The sequence below is a fragment of the Nicotiana tabacum genome, chromosome 3 (assembly GCF_000715075.1).
Source record: "Nicotiana tabacum cultivar K326 chromosome 3, ASM71507v2, whole genome shotgun sequence".
NCBI classification, from domain to species: domain Eukaryota; kingdom Viridiplantae; phylum Streptophyta; class Magnoliopsida; order Solanales; family Solanaceae; genus Nicotiana; species Nicotiana tabacum.
Window position 1 is genome coordinate 19,226,344 of NC_134082.1, and position 17,978 is coordinate 19,244,321.

The 17,978-nt window shown below is 37.8% G+C and overlaps 1 protein-coding gene across 1 annotated transcript; it reads left to right on the top strand.

The window, feature by feature from the left end:
• Positions 1-2,421: 2,421 nt before the first annotated feature.
• Positions 2,422-5,420, top strand: LOC107773141 (LOB domain-containing protein 1-like). Its single transcript, XM_016592587.2, has 2 exons — positions 2,422-2,735; positions 4,633-5,420. The coding sequence occupies exons 1-2, from the start codon at positions 2,475-2,477 to the stop codon at positions 4,984-4,986; spliced, it is 615 nt and encodes a 204-aa protein (XP_016448073.2). The 5' UTR covers positions 2,422-2,474; the 3' UTR covers positions 4,987-5,420.
• The last annotated feature ends 12,558 nt before the right edge of the window (positions 5,421-17,978 follow it).

Sequence of the window (17,978 nt, forward strand, 5' to 3'; positions counted from 1 at the left end):
TAGTATATGCTACTGTATTAATTATTTGTATTGTAATAGAGTTAATGAATTACATTCATTCATCACTAGGTTATAAGTCGATGAATCAATTATAACAGATTAATTGATATAAGTCGAGACGTTTTGTTTTTAATATTCAACGATGCATCTGAGTAGGTTATAAGTCGATGATTCAATTTATATATATATATATATATATATATATATATATATATATATAACACGTTTCGTTGTACTACTTTAACTACATATATAGCATGTTAGAGTATATTTTAGTGTATTTATCCCTTGTATTACAAAAGTGTTAACGAATTACATTTATATTATTTAGATAGTAAATACAAAAGTGATTTTTAATTTTGACCAATGTTGACCTGAAAAGAGACCAACTTTGGTCACTAATTATTGAAAAATTAAAATTAGCGACCAAAGTTGGTCGCTAAATATCTAGAAAATTAAAATTAGCGACCAAATTTGGTCGCTAAATTTAAATCAGATTTATTTATATTTTATATAATATTTAAAATAATAATATAATTGTTAAACGTTAGAACTGGGTCCCAGATTAGCGACCAAAGTTGGTCTCTATCTGCTTCCCCTTTAGTAAGCGACCAACTTTGGTCGCTAACTTTGAATTATATTTATTTATATTTTATAAATTTTTTAAAATAATAATATAATTATTAAAATTTTATAACTAGGTCCCAGATTAGCGACCAAAGTTGGTCTCTATCTGCTTCCCCTTTCGTGAGCGATCAACTTTGGTCGCTAATTTTAAATTATATTTATTTATATTTTAATTTTTTTAAATAATAATATAATTATTAAAATTTTATAAGTGGGTCCCACTTTAGCAACCAAAGTTGGTCGCTAATTTCAGTATTTCTTTGACCAAGCAAGTCTGACCAGTCCGGTCAACATTTTGACCAAATTATCGACCAAAAAGAGACTAACCTTAGTCACTAATATATTTAAAATAATTATTTAATTATTTTCTCCAATTTAGCGACCAACGTTGGTCGCTTTTCTTGACAGACCAATTTTGGTTGCCAAATTTTGGTCGCTTTTTTCCGGATTTCTAATAGTGATAATTCATCTATTATTTCAGGATCAAATTAATTCACTTGTCTAGAAATTATGTATAAATTCAACTGTACTGTTTTACGGGTAAACAATTACCAGCTATGTCGACAGAGTAAATTAACTGGTGGTACAAGTTAAATTTGGTAATTTAAATTAACTGGAACATTAGATTCATTTTTTCTAGGAGGAAGTTAGTGCACAACAACCAGCTTTCAGTTAACCAGTTGTATATACTCTAATAATTCTAATTAGAATATCGTCTAACCTAAACTCAAAGCTCGTCGTTGAGTTTTCACATTCGAAAAGTCAAATATTACAAAACTCAACTAGTTGTAACAGTAGAAAAGGGAAGATTAAGGATTAAAGCTACACTCAAATGGCTGCGTTTCAGCATGCCCAAATTTTAAATTTGACAGGTTTAAATCTTATGTTCTTAACATTAATTAAATAGGTGTTTGGACATAAAAAATACTATAATTTTTGAAAAAAGTAGTATTTGGAGTTAAGTTAAAATATGGAGTTGAATTTGAAATTATGTTTCGACATGTATTTTAGTTGAAAAAATGTTGCGATTTTGTGAGTGTTGAGAAAAGTTTTTCTGAAAATTTTGAAAAAGTGGACTTTGAAAAACTCTTTTTCGATTTTTTTTTTTAAAGACTTGCCAAATTCCATGGCACACACATTTTTGAAAAAAATGAAGAATTTTTTATGGACAAACGGGACTAAAACTATTACACTTTATTCCATATTCAGGATTTTATTATTAAAATTCTAATAACTTTTACATATATATTTATGTTTCGCCTTTAAAATATTAAGTTCAGATAAAACCATCTGTACTACATTCTGATTAAATGTGAGGTTTCAATCACACCTAAATTCTATTCTCTTCTATTTACTCACCATTTGTTATTCATGAGCATATCCCCTCAATCATTGTGTATACAATCAATTTCTTACGTTTTATCATGATCAGTATAAGTTAAATTATATATGCATTAATAATATAAAAATATCACAATCATGTCGTGTCATGTAGGATAATTAAATTTATATGCTAATTATTAATTTGTAGTCTGATAAAATATAATAATTGACCTACCATTATACTAAGTTAAACAATACTGATCAATTGTGTAAAATATCTTTACATCACCGCGGTATATAACTTAAATCTTTCAAAAATAAAGATAAAAATAGTTTTTTGCTTACGTCATATTCTCTTTTTTTGATGTCGTTCGTTCCCCAGCCGGCTCCCTCCTCTTTCTATCTTATTTCATTTTTAATTTTCCTTTCTTTCCCTGGACTTATAAATATGCCCTTTGTTCACTCCAAGTTAATCATCCCAACTATTCTCCCCTCATAGTTTTAGTAAAAAAAAATAAAAATAAATGGAGCCGAGTGACACAACTGCGACCACCATAACTTCACCGATATCTTCTCGCTCTGACTCGCCGTCATCAGCTTCCCCTCCTAATTCTCCGCCTCCGCGGCAAGTAGTGATCGTAAGCCCTTGTGCCGCCTGTAAAATCTTGCGGCGGAGGTGCGCCGAGAAATGTGTGTTGGCTCCTTATTTTCCTCCCAATGATCCCATCAAGTTCACTACTGCACATCGCGTCTTTGGTGCCAGCAATATTATCAAGTTCTTGCAGGTATATATCTACCACATTCACTTTTTTGCTCCATTTTCTCTGTATTAGGTTAAATTCCCACTTAGCTTAGCAATATAAAAGGATGGCATGATATCAAATAGAGTCGGAGGTAGAAGCTCATATATGGATTCAATTGAACACATTAATATTTGTTTAAACAGTATATTTATATTAAAATATTCATTAATTATATATGCATTATATTTAGAAATTCAGTTACTAACACTTGGATCATCGTTCTAAAATGCAGAATCCATAAAGTAATTGAAATCTTGGGCTCCGCCTTAATGTCAAGTCATGTATGTTAATATATATGTTCACAAATCAAACGCTATCGCCATGCACAATTCTTTAATTACATTTTACGAAAGTATCTACGTGTACACTAAATTTTCTTTAAGAACCTCTAATAAACTTGTTATATAAACCAAGTTATATATTGTGTATGTCTTTTGGCGTCCGATTCTTATTATCTGTCTTTTAGGTTTTTTTTCCACATTAATCCTTAAAAAAGATACTTGATAGTCAATCTTAAGAATTTTTTGTCTAAACTACTATCTCTCTCTTAAAATCAAACTACTTAACACTCTAATATTGGACAAAGTGAGGATAGATATAAAAAAGGAGAGCAATAAGTGACTTTTTCTTTTTTTTAAACATCAAATATTTTGAAACAACTTTAATTTACCAAACTGACTATGATTTCGAATCATAGTCAGTATTCCTTTTGGAATTTACTCCCGTTTATTATAGTTGATTAGGTAAAATCAAGCTTTTCTTGTAAAAATTAAAGTATGGAAATACAGGAAGATATCTATGTTCTAGCATGGTTGTATTGAATGCGTCGACAACCAATTTGGCCCTAGTAGTTAAGGTAGCTTCTAGTTGCAATTTGAAAAGTGAGAGTCCTAGGCTTATTGATTGTTCATACAGCCATAAAAATTTAATAATGAAATTCAAATGTTGTCCTTAGTGTAAGGGAGGGAATTGATTTTCAAGTTTACATGCATTTCAAATGCTTTGGACAAACATTCTATAATGGCAACAACCACATTTCCTCTCTTTATTTATTCCATGTGGCTACAGTTTCACCTAATTTTTTCTTAATTTGTGCATTGACTTCCCTTACTTTTGGAGAACATTATGGCCTATTGGTACTAACTACTAACTACTCATGACTTCTTGTGTCAATGTAATCAAAACTATATTCTCTCTCTTACACACATAATTCCACCAGTTGTGTTTGACAATTGTTGTAAAATGATGTCAAACAAATCATTTTCACTAATTCACGAAAATCTTGAGGACTTATCTTATATCCAGTGACAATAAAAATAAAGTTCAATCAGTGACCGTGTGATCCTCCAGGTTGCGGGTTCGAACCGTGAAAATAGTTTCTTACACAGTAGCGGATGCACGTGGTGGTAAGCGGGTTCAATTGAACGTGTTTCATCAAAAAATAATAGTGTGTATATGTATAAATTATGATTAAAGCTACATAAATTTTGTATAAATATTTTATTTGAACCCACTCGACAACTACTATTTTACGACTAAAGTTATGTACTTCTAAGATTGAACCTGCTTCCACAAAATCCTGGGTCTGCCACTGCTCTTACAGAAATGCAGGGTAAGACTGCGTATAATAGACCCTTTTGGTCCAGCCTTTCCCCGAACTCCGCGCATAGCATGAGCTTAGTGCAGCGGACTGCTCTTCAATGAGAGCAATTTAACATACTATAAACTTTGACTTGTCTTATTTTTTAAGTTATCGCTGATGCTGATATTTACGTCTTTATTACCTTTAAAATGACTTAATATTGTAAAATTATTTATGATATTAGTATATAATGGTACAGTATGAAACATAAATACCATTATGGTTAATTTTTGTCAGGAACTGCCGGAATTTCAAAGAGCAGATGCAGTGAGCAGTATGGTATATGAAGCCAATGCAAGACTGAGGGATCCTGTATATGGCTGTGCAGGAGCAATTTGTCATCTACAAAAGCAAGTGAATGAGCTCCAAGTACAATTGGCTAAGGCACAAGCTGAGATTGTCAACATGCAATGTGAACAAGCTAACCTTATGGCCCTTATTTGCATGGAAATGACACAATCTCCACAAGCATCACCACAACATTATTCCTTGGGCCATCTCACTAATATAACATATGGTAGTTCACAAAGCAACATGACCTTCCTTGATGATAACAGTTTTGGATCTTTTTCAGAGACTCTTTGGACATGATTAATGAAATACCATCACAAGTACGGCCGGCTTATATATATATATATTTGAACGAAAATATCGTGTCATTGAGCGGAGCCTGGAAGAAGATATGTTCATCTGATTGAAGCTGTAATATCTGTACTGTCAAATTAGAGGGTTCTAATTGACTCCTAGTTGAGGATTTTCACCAAGTTAAAGTAAAAAGAACAGTGAAATTTTTTACCTAAATAAAGTTGATGTAACTTATTTTAGTGGAACGAAATCATATAATATGAATCAGATCTTGAAAGATTTGAGTCTAAGTTAGATAATTTTTTTTTATTTTCTAATGGATATGAATTATGATAAAGCAAATGAAGTTGACGGGCCTTGCTCCCGCCATAGTTGATAATGACAAAATGTTATTAATCTAATGTAATTTTTTTCTTCTAATACGAGCTAGTCCTTTCCTAGTGCTCAATATTGAATCTAATATAATTAGGCCAAACATTTTGGTCACCTAATGATTTTACTATTCCATGTGAATTCCCTTTCAAATGAAGGCTTTTAACTCTCTAAGTCTTTGGTCCTGAATGCTTTAATCTTTCAAATCTATTGTCCCTTTCCAGTTTCCACACATGAAATGCTTACTCCTGTCTCATCAGTTAACCAACAATGTCTTTTCACACACAACCTGTGTCGGGCACAACTGCAAAGTCATTTCCTCTCATGGAAAAAGAATTCTTGAAGGTTTGTTAAACAACTTATTTAGAATTATGATATCTTTTTTCTTATGTTTCCTTAGGCCCAATTGTAGTTTGAAGAGAAAAGGATAGGAATTTTTACCTCCTATAGCAAAGGTCAACACCTTATTTATTTTAAATAAATACCATTTAAAAAAATTATATTCTATAGATACCTTTTAAGGTTTATAGCAAAATGTTTAATTTTGGTTACCTCCTAGCCCTAAGCCACTAAATACGCTAATCAGTTACACTATTTTCTTTCTCTCTCTACTTTGATACATCCCAGAGGAAGGAACAGATGACGTAGCAGAGCTTGTCTCCACAATTGAACCCAGAGTCTTACGTTCTGATCGTATGATAGCAGCATCTCTTCTCAAAGAATTATCTTCATCAGCTGCAACGTGACTAATTGGTAAAACTTGCGAATTGTTTCTTTCGCGAATGCGGTCTGTGAGTGACGCTGCAAGGTCCTCAAATATCTGTTGTGCATTTTCTAATTCCGATGAAAGAGAGGCAGCACCCTCTGATAATACCCTCGGAAGACGGTATAGTAAACTGGATACTAGGTGGATTATTTCGTTGCTCAACGACGGATTCGCCGGAAATTAGGGTTTGTTCTTGAACAAAGACGACGGAGTTTGGGGTTAAGCAACTTGGTTTTCTGTTAATATATTTCAACGTATCACGCTATATTTTCATGTATTTCATTGTATTCATTGTCGTTTTTTCATTGTAATTCAATGTATCTCATTGTATTACATGTATTTCATTGTATTCACTGTCTTTTTTTTCATTGTATTTCAATGTATCCCGCTGTATTATATGTATTTCATTATATTCACTGTCTCGCTATATGCCATGAATGTATTCATATGTTTTTTTTAATTAATATAATTTATGTACTAAGATGTATTATATAATTTCTCTGAAGATTACTATGTATTTGGGGTATTTTTCGGTTGAGAATCTTTTTTATAACTGAAAATACAAATTTTGTGTGTTATAATTGAGTTTGTTGAGTTATATTAGGAGTCTATTATGGTAATTAATTCACTTTCCGTTTTAAAAACAGTGTAATCCCCTTTTTCACGCCATGAATACAGTCGAATACAATAATCTGTCCAGCTGTAATCCCATGTTTCACTCCATGAATACAGTCAAATACACTCGAATACAACAACTGATTAGTTGGACTTCCCTGATTCACGCCTATTTTTGTTACTGTATTCATGAATACAATAACTTAAATACATCAAATACATCTTATAACCACACAAAAGGTATCTATAATTCGTAATATAGCAAATGATATCTATAAATGACTAATTACTACCAAAAGATAGTGCTTTATGAAAATTTCTCAAAAAGATATAGTGATACTAGATGGTGTGCCCATGCTGTGTACGGGCTATGCCTAACATCACTGTACGAAAGTTGTCCGACACTGAGAAAGATAATTTTATAGTTGTTTTAATTGTTTAGTAGGATTACCCGCAAAAACGGAAGCAGTACCATCAAGTTAAACAAAAGCTTCATACTGTGGACATTCATCAGTTTTGAATAAAGTTGTACAATTACACTCTTGAGCTTTGTTTACCCTTAAAACTGAATAACAATTAAACTTATAAGTGGTTTTAAGGATATGTGATTTCACTTGGCACAAACTGAGAAATATGAGAATTACTGTTAGAAATTGACTGTAAAATAGAGCAAACCAATATAATGAGCGGTTATGGCCTTCGAGCTAGAGTGCCCTCGAACCAACAGAGTATGCTAAAAAAAATTATGAACTGAATAACAGAGCTTAAGAGACAAAATGTAGTGTATTGCTTGGTTATGCGTGAATATCATAATGATTACAAAATGATTAGAACACCCTTTATATAGTAGAGGAATTCTACTTATGTTACAATTCTAAATATAGAAGGGAATCTCATGATTGGCCGGTCTTGACTCGATACGTGCTGAGATTTCAGCCACGATCCTTGCCCGATCATGGATATCTCGACTTTCTGTTATTCGGTTCAGCAGGCTTCCTTCGATCTCATTCTGTCTCTATCTCGCTTCGGTCTCGATCAAGGCTAGTCTCGATTTTGACCGATCAACGACTCATTAGCTTAGCAATCCATCTCCGTGTCATGGTTCGATGCAATGCGAGGTCGAGCTTTGTTCTATCACATTGGTTTCGATTAGCCATACAAAATTACGGAAGCCTGATTCTGGACGTATACAGATAGTCCCCTTATTTTTTGGAGTGTAATGACAAGAAACGAATTGAGTCTTCGAACTTTCCCTTGGTTTACCATGACATAAGCATCGTGATGTAAGCGGTAGAGGTAACCGAAACACCCCGTCAGTTCAGTTTCCTAGGCAATTAATGCGCGTCAGTCGACGGTCAGCCACTACCAGTATTGAACCATCGTTTTGAAACCAGTAAATAGCCACCTTCTTAATTCTTTCAAACTTTACTTTCAATTTCCATTATCCTAATCTCCACAGTTCTATGCACTCTTCAGAGCTTCCTATCTCCAGATCATTGAGTTTCTTTGCTTGTTTTTCCCAAAACACCAAATATCCCAATCTCTATTCTTCCTTGCTTAAAATGGCCAAAATATCTTAAACCATTCCGCGAAAGGAGACTACTTCATCGTCACAGTCGGCCGGCGAGGAACCGGCGGTGGAGCCACGCTGTGAAGAGTTTTTATCCGGAGGGTGTGTTCACGATTCTGGTTTCAAGGTTGAAAAGACTAACTCGGTGCCAGGCCGATGTGAGCCGGTATAGAGGTATATATGCTCGATAACCGAAAAACTCTTCTTCCAGGTTAAAAAAGATTGCAACTGTGGCAGAAAACACATGGTAGTGCTTGCTCCAGAAGAGGCAATCACCAGTCATGTAGAAGGGTTCTTAAGTGTTTACACTTACCCTTTCACGTTCTGCAAGAAGTACGAGGTGACCCTTGGTCAGATTCATCCCTCCTTTTGGAGGATAGTGATATTACTCCGTTTCTTCTCAAGCAAAGTCGATGGGCTTCCCTTCACCCTCAACTACCTCATACGCCTATATAGCCCCCGACTCTATCGAGGGAGACTAATAAAACTTCAACGTCGAGCCACTAAGGCACATTTCTCCTTCATAGATGAGGACAAAGACCGGGGATGGATGTGCCTATTTGTTCGAGTGAAGACCTTAGACTTGATCCCGGCTGAAAGTATGCCATTTACTGAGATTTGGAATATGAAACGTAAGTATGACTCCATCCTTAATTCCTGTTTATCGTCTTCATTTTTTCACTCTTTCTTATCAATGTTTTACTGGATGGAGTTGTTGCCTGGATGCTAGGTGCGGTCCCCCAAATCGAGGACTGGGTCAGGAGCTTGATATCACAATCGAACCACACTGAGAGTACATGGCGTGATTTGGCGAGGGGTCGATGGGAGGCTAGTAACAATGGTAAGTTTCTCTCCTCGACTTAATGATTTGACCAATGTTCGAGCAAATTTCCTAACTTACTTATTTTTTTTCTTTTGTAGGTCTTGGGAAGGAGGAGATGATGAGGCTTCTGTCTGGTGATGAAGAAGTTCCTCCCCCGTCATCTTTTTCAAAGCTGGTAGGGAGAAAAAGAGGAAGATAGTTTCGACTCTTCAAACTTTGAGGGGCAGAAGCCCAAAAAGAAGACAACCCGTAATCCCAAGGGGGACGTCATCGCTTTAACAATGGACTCAGTCCGTCGGCTACTAGAGGAACCTGAAGAGAATGAAGAAAAGAATGAAGATTATTCTGGGCTGGTGGCCCATGCTCGAGCTAGCATCGAGGTTCTGGCAACCTCGGAATCGGTAGGAGTTGACACTGCTCCGCTTAGGCTAGATGAGGTCGAGGGGGAGACTTGGGCCCAAGAGGAATCGAAGATGCTTTACCTAGGGGAAAAGAGATCGTTGAAGAGGTGGTGGACATTAGTGTAGAAACCGGGCTTGAGGCTCCCCAAGACGGAGGCAGTACCTCAAAGGACCCGCTTGGGGCAACAGAGATCGAGGATTCCCCCTTGTTTCCTTCAATTTTCGATTCGATGATACGCGATGCTCAGGCCATATAGATTTGTCACGGGGAAGGAGCCCACACATAGAAAGATCTTTTTCATGGTTATTTTGTTGAGGTAGAGCATGACACCAGTCTGGGTGACTTGGATATTCCGAAGAAATGCTCGCGCAAGGCTTTCTCAAGTTTTAAACTGACCAATAAATTTTCGGTCCCTAGTGCCGATCCCAGGTGCAAGCGAACAGTTGTTATCACGGTCCTGGATGATGCCTGGGTTCTTGCTGCCCCTGTAGGGTTGGCCAGTTACCTCCAATGTTTTGTTATAGAAGAAGATCGAGCCCAAATGGACGTAGTGGGAGCGCTTTGTCTTTTCAACGAAGCCCAATAGGCTCTAAACCAAGTAATTCCTCATTTCCCTATCAATTTTCATACTTAGATTTTTCTTCCTTTGTATAACTTTCCCTTTTATGTTTGCAGTCTTTGGTGCTTCATCACAAGGGTTTCCTCCAATTCAGGGGGGGGCTAAGTCGGCATGAGGCTGAGGACTGAGGGCTTTCTGAGGAGAAAAATGCCTTCAAGCTTCTTAGTGATCAAAGAGAAAGGGAAACTAAAGGCCTTCATGCTGAGCTAGAAATGGCTAAGAAAGAACACACCAAATTGTCTGAGCAGGTAAGAGGAATCTTTTAAGTTAGAGACGATGACTCGGTCATGGTGACAGATGGTCCAAATCCGTAGGTCCAACAAAATCTCGATATGATCGTGCAGCTTCGCGAGGAAGTAGAAGCTGTAAAGACAGAGGACGAAGAATGTAAAAAGTATATGGATCGCTTGGCCTCAGAAAAAGAGACTGCCCGGGCCCAGCTGGCCTCGGCTGAAATCCAACTTTGAAGTATGACAGAGAAAACCTTGGCGTAAGCCAATAAAATTGAGGAGCTCCAGTTTGAGCTGGGTTCAGTAGATTCTGTTCGGTGAAACTAGTCATAGAGCTTGAAGCGGCCAAATCGGGGGTCAAGAAAACCAAAGCTGATGCTGATACTGTGGTAGCTATCTACCGGGCTGATACCAAGGCTTCTCAGGCCTGAGCAAAAGAAGATGCTGAGGTCGCTCAAATTCGAGCAGAGAGGATCGCCGAGCACGCTAAGCTTCAATCTCAGAGGGGAACCCTCGAGGAAATCCACACTCAGGGTTTCAATCTTTCAACCGAGATCGAGAGCATCAAGAAGCTTGAAGTGAAATCTGAGAAATTAGCTTATCTCGATGATGACAAATCTGAAAGCTTGAGCGAATCCGAAAGCGTAGAAGACCCACAGGATGGGGATACCACTCCCGGAGATTACCGGGACACTTAAGCCCTTAGTTTCTCTATTTCTTTTTTTGTCGAGGTTGTTTTGGCCTTCTGTAAAAAACTTCCATCGGGCTGTGTTGCCCTTGTAAAAAAGGTCTAAATGAATATATAAACTTTTTCCCTATGAATCCGTTGTATTTTTCGTTATTTCATATAAGGGTCAAAATGCGTTAGAATAAGATCATGAAGTTGTGTTCGAGGGTCTAAGGTTTGGGGAAGACAAGACCGATAATAAGCCTCGCCTTTGACCTTTTCTAATCGATGGACCCTAAATAATAACTCGAACTTGAGTTTATGTAGCCCTTAAGCTTAGTGATCGAGTAAGGACATGCTCGAAGTCGAAATTAGGTAGCCCATAGGATTACAAGTCATGTGAGAAGGATCTCTCGAACTTGAAGTGAAAGTAGCCTTTAGGCCTTTGAAAATATTGTATTTGGCCGATCTAGCCTTTGTAAAATAATTGTTTAATTATATATATAAGGCCTTTCTACCCTTTTCGGCTTTCAAAGTTTTCCCTTTGCTTATCATTCGAGAGTTTGAACAATTTTGTACTCTTTAGAGTTTTCGAAGCCTTTTATGATTTTGCCGGGGGTAGCCCTTTTAACCGGTTTGTTAAAGAATTCGAAGGCCTGATTTGTTACAAAATTTGGACATCTCCGAGCCTTAGTTTGGGATTTTCTCCTTGGACTTATTTTCCTGTTATACTTCGAGCTTGACCGAAGTGTCAGTCCTCGAGTGGGGTGGCCGTGGCCTATAAAAATTGAGAGTTTCCTAAAAGGTCTTTTGATGTCGAAGTTTTAATAATTCGATCCCATTTATTTTTCGGATGGTAGTCCCCTAGCGTAGGTGTAATTATCTGAACTCTGGTTATGATGGGCCGTTAAGCTTGTTTACATAATAGATCGAGAGTATGAAATTGTAAAGTAGAGAATTTTTTGTAAGGCATGAGATATTGGAAAGGAAAAATACATCTCTTTATAATTTATTATACATGTGTACATGTTTTGTGCTAGGGCTCGAGCAAACTATGCGGGCACGAGTCGTTTGACCAGTTTGGTCCTTATAAATTTTCCTATTGAGACCCTGATGTAATGAGTAATTTCCTCGCAACAAAATTGACATTCGAGGGGTAATTCTCCCAGTATTCAAGGTTGATTTCAAAGAAGCATCGGATACTATTGAATTGTTCTAAGTTAGCACGATCAGTGGTTGCCTAATTAAAAGCCTCACCGGAAAACCCATTTGGGACAAAGCTGGTCAACGCGGGCTTTTAGACCTAAAGACTTCGTGATGAGTGAGTCCATTGTTGTTTCTGATCGAACACCAGCAAGCGTTAGCTTAAAATATAAATGAAAATGGAAGGGGTCTTACCTTAGCAGTAGTATTGTTTTAAGTGTGATATGTGGCAATTGCTTGGTAATTATTCTCCATTCAACGTGCCGAGCTTGTAGGATCCTTTTCCTATGATTTCGAGAACCTGGTATGGTCCTTCCCAGTTCGGACCTAATTTTACTTCATTCGAATTTCGAGTGTTGAGGGTGACTTTTCTAAGCACCAAGTCCCTAGTGTTAAAATGTCGAAGATTGGCTCTTCGAATCTAGTACCTTTCGACCCGCTAGTTTTGGGCGGCTAATCGGACGAGGGCAACTTCGTGTCTTTCATATAACAATTCTAGGCTCGTATTCACAGCCTCATTATTTGACTCCTCTATTACATATCGAAATCTGATGCTAGGTTCTCCAACTTCGACGCCACAAAATAACGAGAATAGTGTTGCTTTGGTAGTGGATTTCGATGTTGTGTGGTATGCCCATAGAACTTCGGACAATATCTCTCTCCACTTCCCTTTGGCGTCGGCCAATCTCTTCTTAAGGTTCTAAATGATGGTTTTGTTGATAGATTTGGCTTGTCCGTTCCCGTTGGGATGATAAGGCGTAGATAGGATTCATTTGATCTTGTGATCCTTGAGAAATTTAGCTAATTTATTGCCAATGAATTACTTTCTATTATCATATACGATCTCGGAGGGCACCCCGAATCGGCATATGATGTGGTCCCAAATGAAATCTGTGACTTTTTTTTCTCTAACTTTCTCAAAATCCTGTGCTTCAACCTATTTTGAAAAATAATCAGTCATAAATAAAATAAACTGAGCTTTACCTAGGGCCGATGGAAGAGGGCCGACGATGGCCATTCCCCATTTCATGAACAACCATGGGGATAAGATCGAATAGAGCTGCTCTCCGGGTTGATGAATCATCGGAGCAAGTCTTTGACATTTATCACATTTTTGCACAAACTCCTTCACAACATTTTACATATCAATCCAGTAATAGCCGACTCTGGTTACCTTTCGAACATGTGATTTGGTGCCTTAGTGGTTTCCACAAGTGCCTTCATGTCACGACCCGGATTTCCCACCCTCGGGAGTCATGATGGCGCCTACTAATGAGAGTTAGGCAAGCCAAACCTTAAATACTTGCTACACTTTCATTTTTTGCTTCTTTTTAACCAACACAAGTCGATAATATGATAAAAGCGGAATTTTAAATAAATAAGTGGAACTCAACAATTATATATCTTAAGGCTACGTCTATTACAACTTTTAAAACCTCAAATACCCCAAAACCTAGTGTCACAGACTGTCTAAGAGTTACTACATACAAGGTCTGAAGAAATACAATACATTATTTCTGAATAAAGGAAATAGAGATAGAGGGAGACGCTAGGGCTTGCAGACGCCTGCAGGTCTATCTTGGGTCTCCGAGTGGACTGAAGGAAGCCCTCCAACTACTGTCCGAAAGCTACTCCTGGATCTGCACATAGTGCAGAGTGTAGTATTAGCACAACTGACCCCATGTGCTAGTAAGTGTCTAGCCTAACCTCGGCGAAGTAGTGACGAGGCTAGGACCGGACTACAAAATAAACCTGTGTAGTTCATATATATATATATATATACAACGGAAAAGAAATACAGAAATAACCAGTCAATGTGGGAGGGGGAAACATGCTGTGGGGAGAGATAATAGTTCCGAATAGAAAGGCATCAAGTAAGGAAAGAAATAACATATCTAGAATATCAACAAGGAAGTGGAAATCAACAATTACACGGCATCACCCTTCGTGCTTTTACTCTCAGTCTCACCAAAGCAGTTATATAAAAAAAATATGCACGACATCACCCTTCGTGCTTTTACTCTCGTCCTCACCAACACAATCATATAATCAAAATGTGCAAGGTATCACCCGTCATGCTTTTACTCTCTTTCCTCACCATATAATCAATAGAATAGGCATGAAATTGTACGTCGTGCGGCACGACATCACCCTTCATGCTTTACACCCTTTCCTCACAATAACAAACAATTCACGGCATCACTCTTCATGCTTTAACACTCTTACTCACCCAAACAACAATCACAAACAAAGGGGTAAGGGAATAAACAAAATAATAATAGAAATCCCGGCAAGGGAACACATTTAAACAATTAAAACCCGGCAAGGGAACAACATCAATAATCTCAACATCCCAGCAAGGGAGATAATGAATAAATCAACAATAGCACAGTAAGGGTGACAACATAATAATCTCTTCTCTTTCTCACTTTTACTTCACAATTCACTTCACGACTCGAGCTAATGCTCTAGAGGTTCAATTATCACTTATACTTTCACAATTCGTTATACAACTTGAGGCAATGCTCCTCAATGTGCATAACAATTCCTTCCACAAACTTTACATAACAAGTAGAAACCATTACCAAGGCATGATAGATACAACGAAGTCATGATAATCACAATATAAGACTCACGGGCATGCTAGACACCAACGTATAGATACTCGTCACCATGCCTATACGTCGTACTCAACAATTACCACATAGCAAATAAGACTCAACTCCTAATCCCTCAAGCTAAGGTTAGACCAAACACTTACCTCGATGCCACGAACACAATTCACGATTCAATTATAGCTTTACCCCTTGATTCCACCACCAATTCGCTCGTATCTAGTCACAAGTTACTTAATTACATCAATAAACGCTAAATGAATCAATTTGAATGCATGAAAATGAGTTTTCTAAAGTTTTACCCAAAAAGTCAAAATTGCCCCCGGGCCCACATGGTCAAAACCCGAGGTACGAACCAAAACCCGATTAGCCATTACCCCACGAACTCAAATATATAATTTGTTTTGAAATCGGACCTCAAATCGAGGTCCAAATCCCCAATTTTTGAAAAACCTGGGTTCTACCCAAAACACCCAATTTCCCTCATGAAAATCATTGATTTGAAGTTGAAATCATGTTAAAAGATGTTAATGATTGGAGAAAACTAGTTAAAAACGACTTCCAATTGATTTGGAGAAGAAAAGTTGTTTGAAAAATTGCCTCATATGTTTTTGGGGTCATAAAAAATAAAAAATAACTGAAAATCCCGTCTAAATATACTCCTCTCAGACCCCCTGTGCGGACTGCACAAAATGGAGTGCGGCCGCACAACTCACCAGGTTGACTACAGGGACATGTTCTAGTATTTTTGGCCATAACTTTCCCTACAGATGTCCAAATTGTGATTTCTTTACTTTTCTGGAAACAAAACATGAAGGGCTACAACTTTTGTTTTTCAATCATCTCAAAATTCCTTGTAGATCAAAAGATATAGGCTTTCGAAGGTTGACCAGTGAAACGTTCTTCACCGCGGACCGCACAGAATCTAGTGCGGCCGCACATGCCCTCCCCGCGGTCCGCACAAGCTCTCACCGCAGTCCGCACAAAATCCATTGCGGCTGCACAAGCCCCTCCGCGGCAGCATTCCTTTTTGTGCTGACCACACTGGTCGGTTTAGAGGCCTTCCATCTCTCTGAACCTGCAACACCTATATTTTTAAGCCTAAGACATCCCGGAACCTACCCGAAACTCACCCGAGCCCTCAGAACTCTAAACCAAGTGTGCATACTAACTCAAAAATATAATATGGACCTACTCATGCGATCACATCATCAAAATAACTTGTAAAATCATGAATTAAACCTCAAAACTCAACATTTTCATCAAGAACTCTCAAAGTTCATAACTCTTCAAACGGAAGTCCAGCTCACGTCAAATAAACTCCGTTTTTCACCAAAGTTCACAGTTAACTTTCAAATACTATAACAAGTTTGTGCCGGCTACAGAACCAAAATACGGGCCGGATAATAATGGTTTCAAACATTAATTCTTTTCTTTATTCCTTAGATAATTCAGTAAAAAAATTTCTTTCAAAATTGATTTCTAAGGCTTGGGACATCGGAATTCATTTCCGGGTATACGCCCAAGTCTCATAATTTACTGCGGACCTCCCGGGATTGCCGAAACATGGACCCGGGTCCATTTTCTAAATATATTGATGAAGGTAAACCATAATCAATGTTTTAACTCTAAAATTTCTATTTCTCATATTTTCACATAGAAGGCTTTCCGAATATAGGTCCGGACCACGCACGTAAATCAAGGTGGGGGAAAAAGGGTGGTTTTTAGGCCTCGGAACATTGAATGCACTTGCAACACAAGTGATAACCTTTTGGGTCATCATATTCTCCACTTCTAAAACAACTGTTCGTCCTCGAACGGACATAAGAAGGAAGTACTGATTCGGAAAAAGATGGGGATAAAGGCTCCGCATATCGGACTCGGACACCCAGGTCGATGCCCCAGTGGGCTGACCTCTCCACTGAACATGAACAGAAAGAAAACCCTTCGATCTCAATTGACGAACCTGCCGATCTAGAATAGCAACCGGCTCCTCCTCATAAGACAAGTCCTTGTCCAACTGGACAGTGCTGAAATCTAACACGTGGGATGGATCACCATGATATTTCCGAAGCATGGACACCTGAAACACTGGATTCACGGCTGATAAGCTCAGCGGCAATGCAAGTCTATAAGCCACCTCTCCCACTCGATCAAGAATCTGAAACGGGCCAATGAACCTAGGGCTAAGCTTTCTCTTCAAGGGTCCAACGTCTTCTCCTCTTTGTTGTCTTCGTTTGGCTCAAGAGCAGGCATTGGTTCCTGTATTTGCTATGCTGCATGTTTTTCCCTTTGCTACTGGAAATTGAGATCGCGTTCATCTCCCGTACTGCTGTTTAGTCTCCCCTTATTTATTTAATTCCCTCTGATGTTTGGAATTTCTGAAGTTGATGGTACGTTGATGGTACAACCTTCATCTCATGTAACCGTGGTCCCCTAAGAATGATATTGTAACTCATATCACCCTCTACTACTTCGAAAAGTGTCGTCTTGATTACCCTTTTGGCATTCGTTAGTAGCACGATTTCCCCCAGAGTTGTTACACTTGCTATATTGAACTCGGCGAGGAGCTTTGTGGCCATAATTATGCTTCCGGTTAGTTTGGCTTGTTTTAGCACTCTTAATTGGATAATGTTCGTTGAACTCCCTGGGTCTACCAAAACACATTTAATATTGAAGTCTAAAACATTAAGAGAGACTACCTGGGAATCGTTGTGTGAAAGTAGGAGTCTATGCGGATCTTTCTCCATGAAGGTGATGTCGTCCTCAATGATTTCCAAAAGTCTCTTACTGTGGGTTACTGATACCTTTATCATTTTTGCCACCAAAAATGTCACCTTATTAATCTCGTTCCTTCCCAAAAATTATGTTGATTTTCAAGTGAGGAGGGTCCTCTCCTACCTTTAAGGGATCCACGTTATCTTGGTTTCGGACGTAGTTGTTCTTAGCCTGATCGTTTAAGAATTCTCTGAGATGTCCATTTTTAATAATGTCACCACCTCCTTGCGCAAATATTGGTAGTCCCCTGTCTGGTGGTGGTTTGTCCCTTGATACTCACACCATAAATTAGGATTCCTCTACCTGGATTGGACCTCATTGCCTTGGGAATCGTGCTT

Excerpts from the sequence above, each read along its gene's own strand:
- LOC107773141 (XM_016592587.2), top strand. The coding sequence starts at position 2,475 with ATGGAGCCGAGTGACACAACTGCGACCACCATAACTTCACCGATATCT. Across the intron at positions 2,736-4,632 it reads ATATTATCAAGTTCTTGCAG|GAACTGCCGGAATTTCAAAG; the intron begins GTATATATCTAC and ends AATTTTTGTCAG.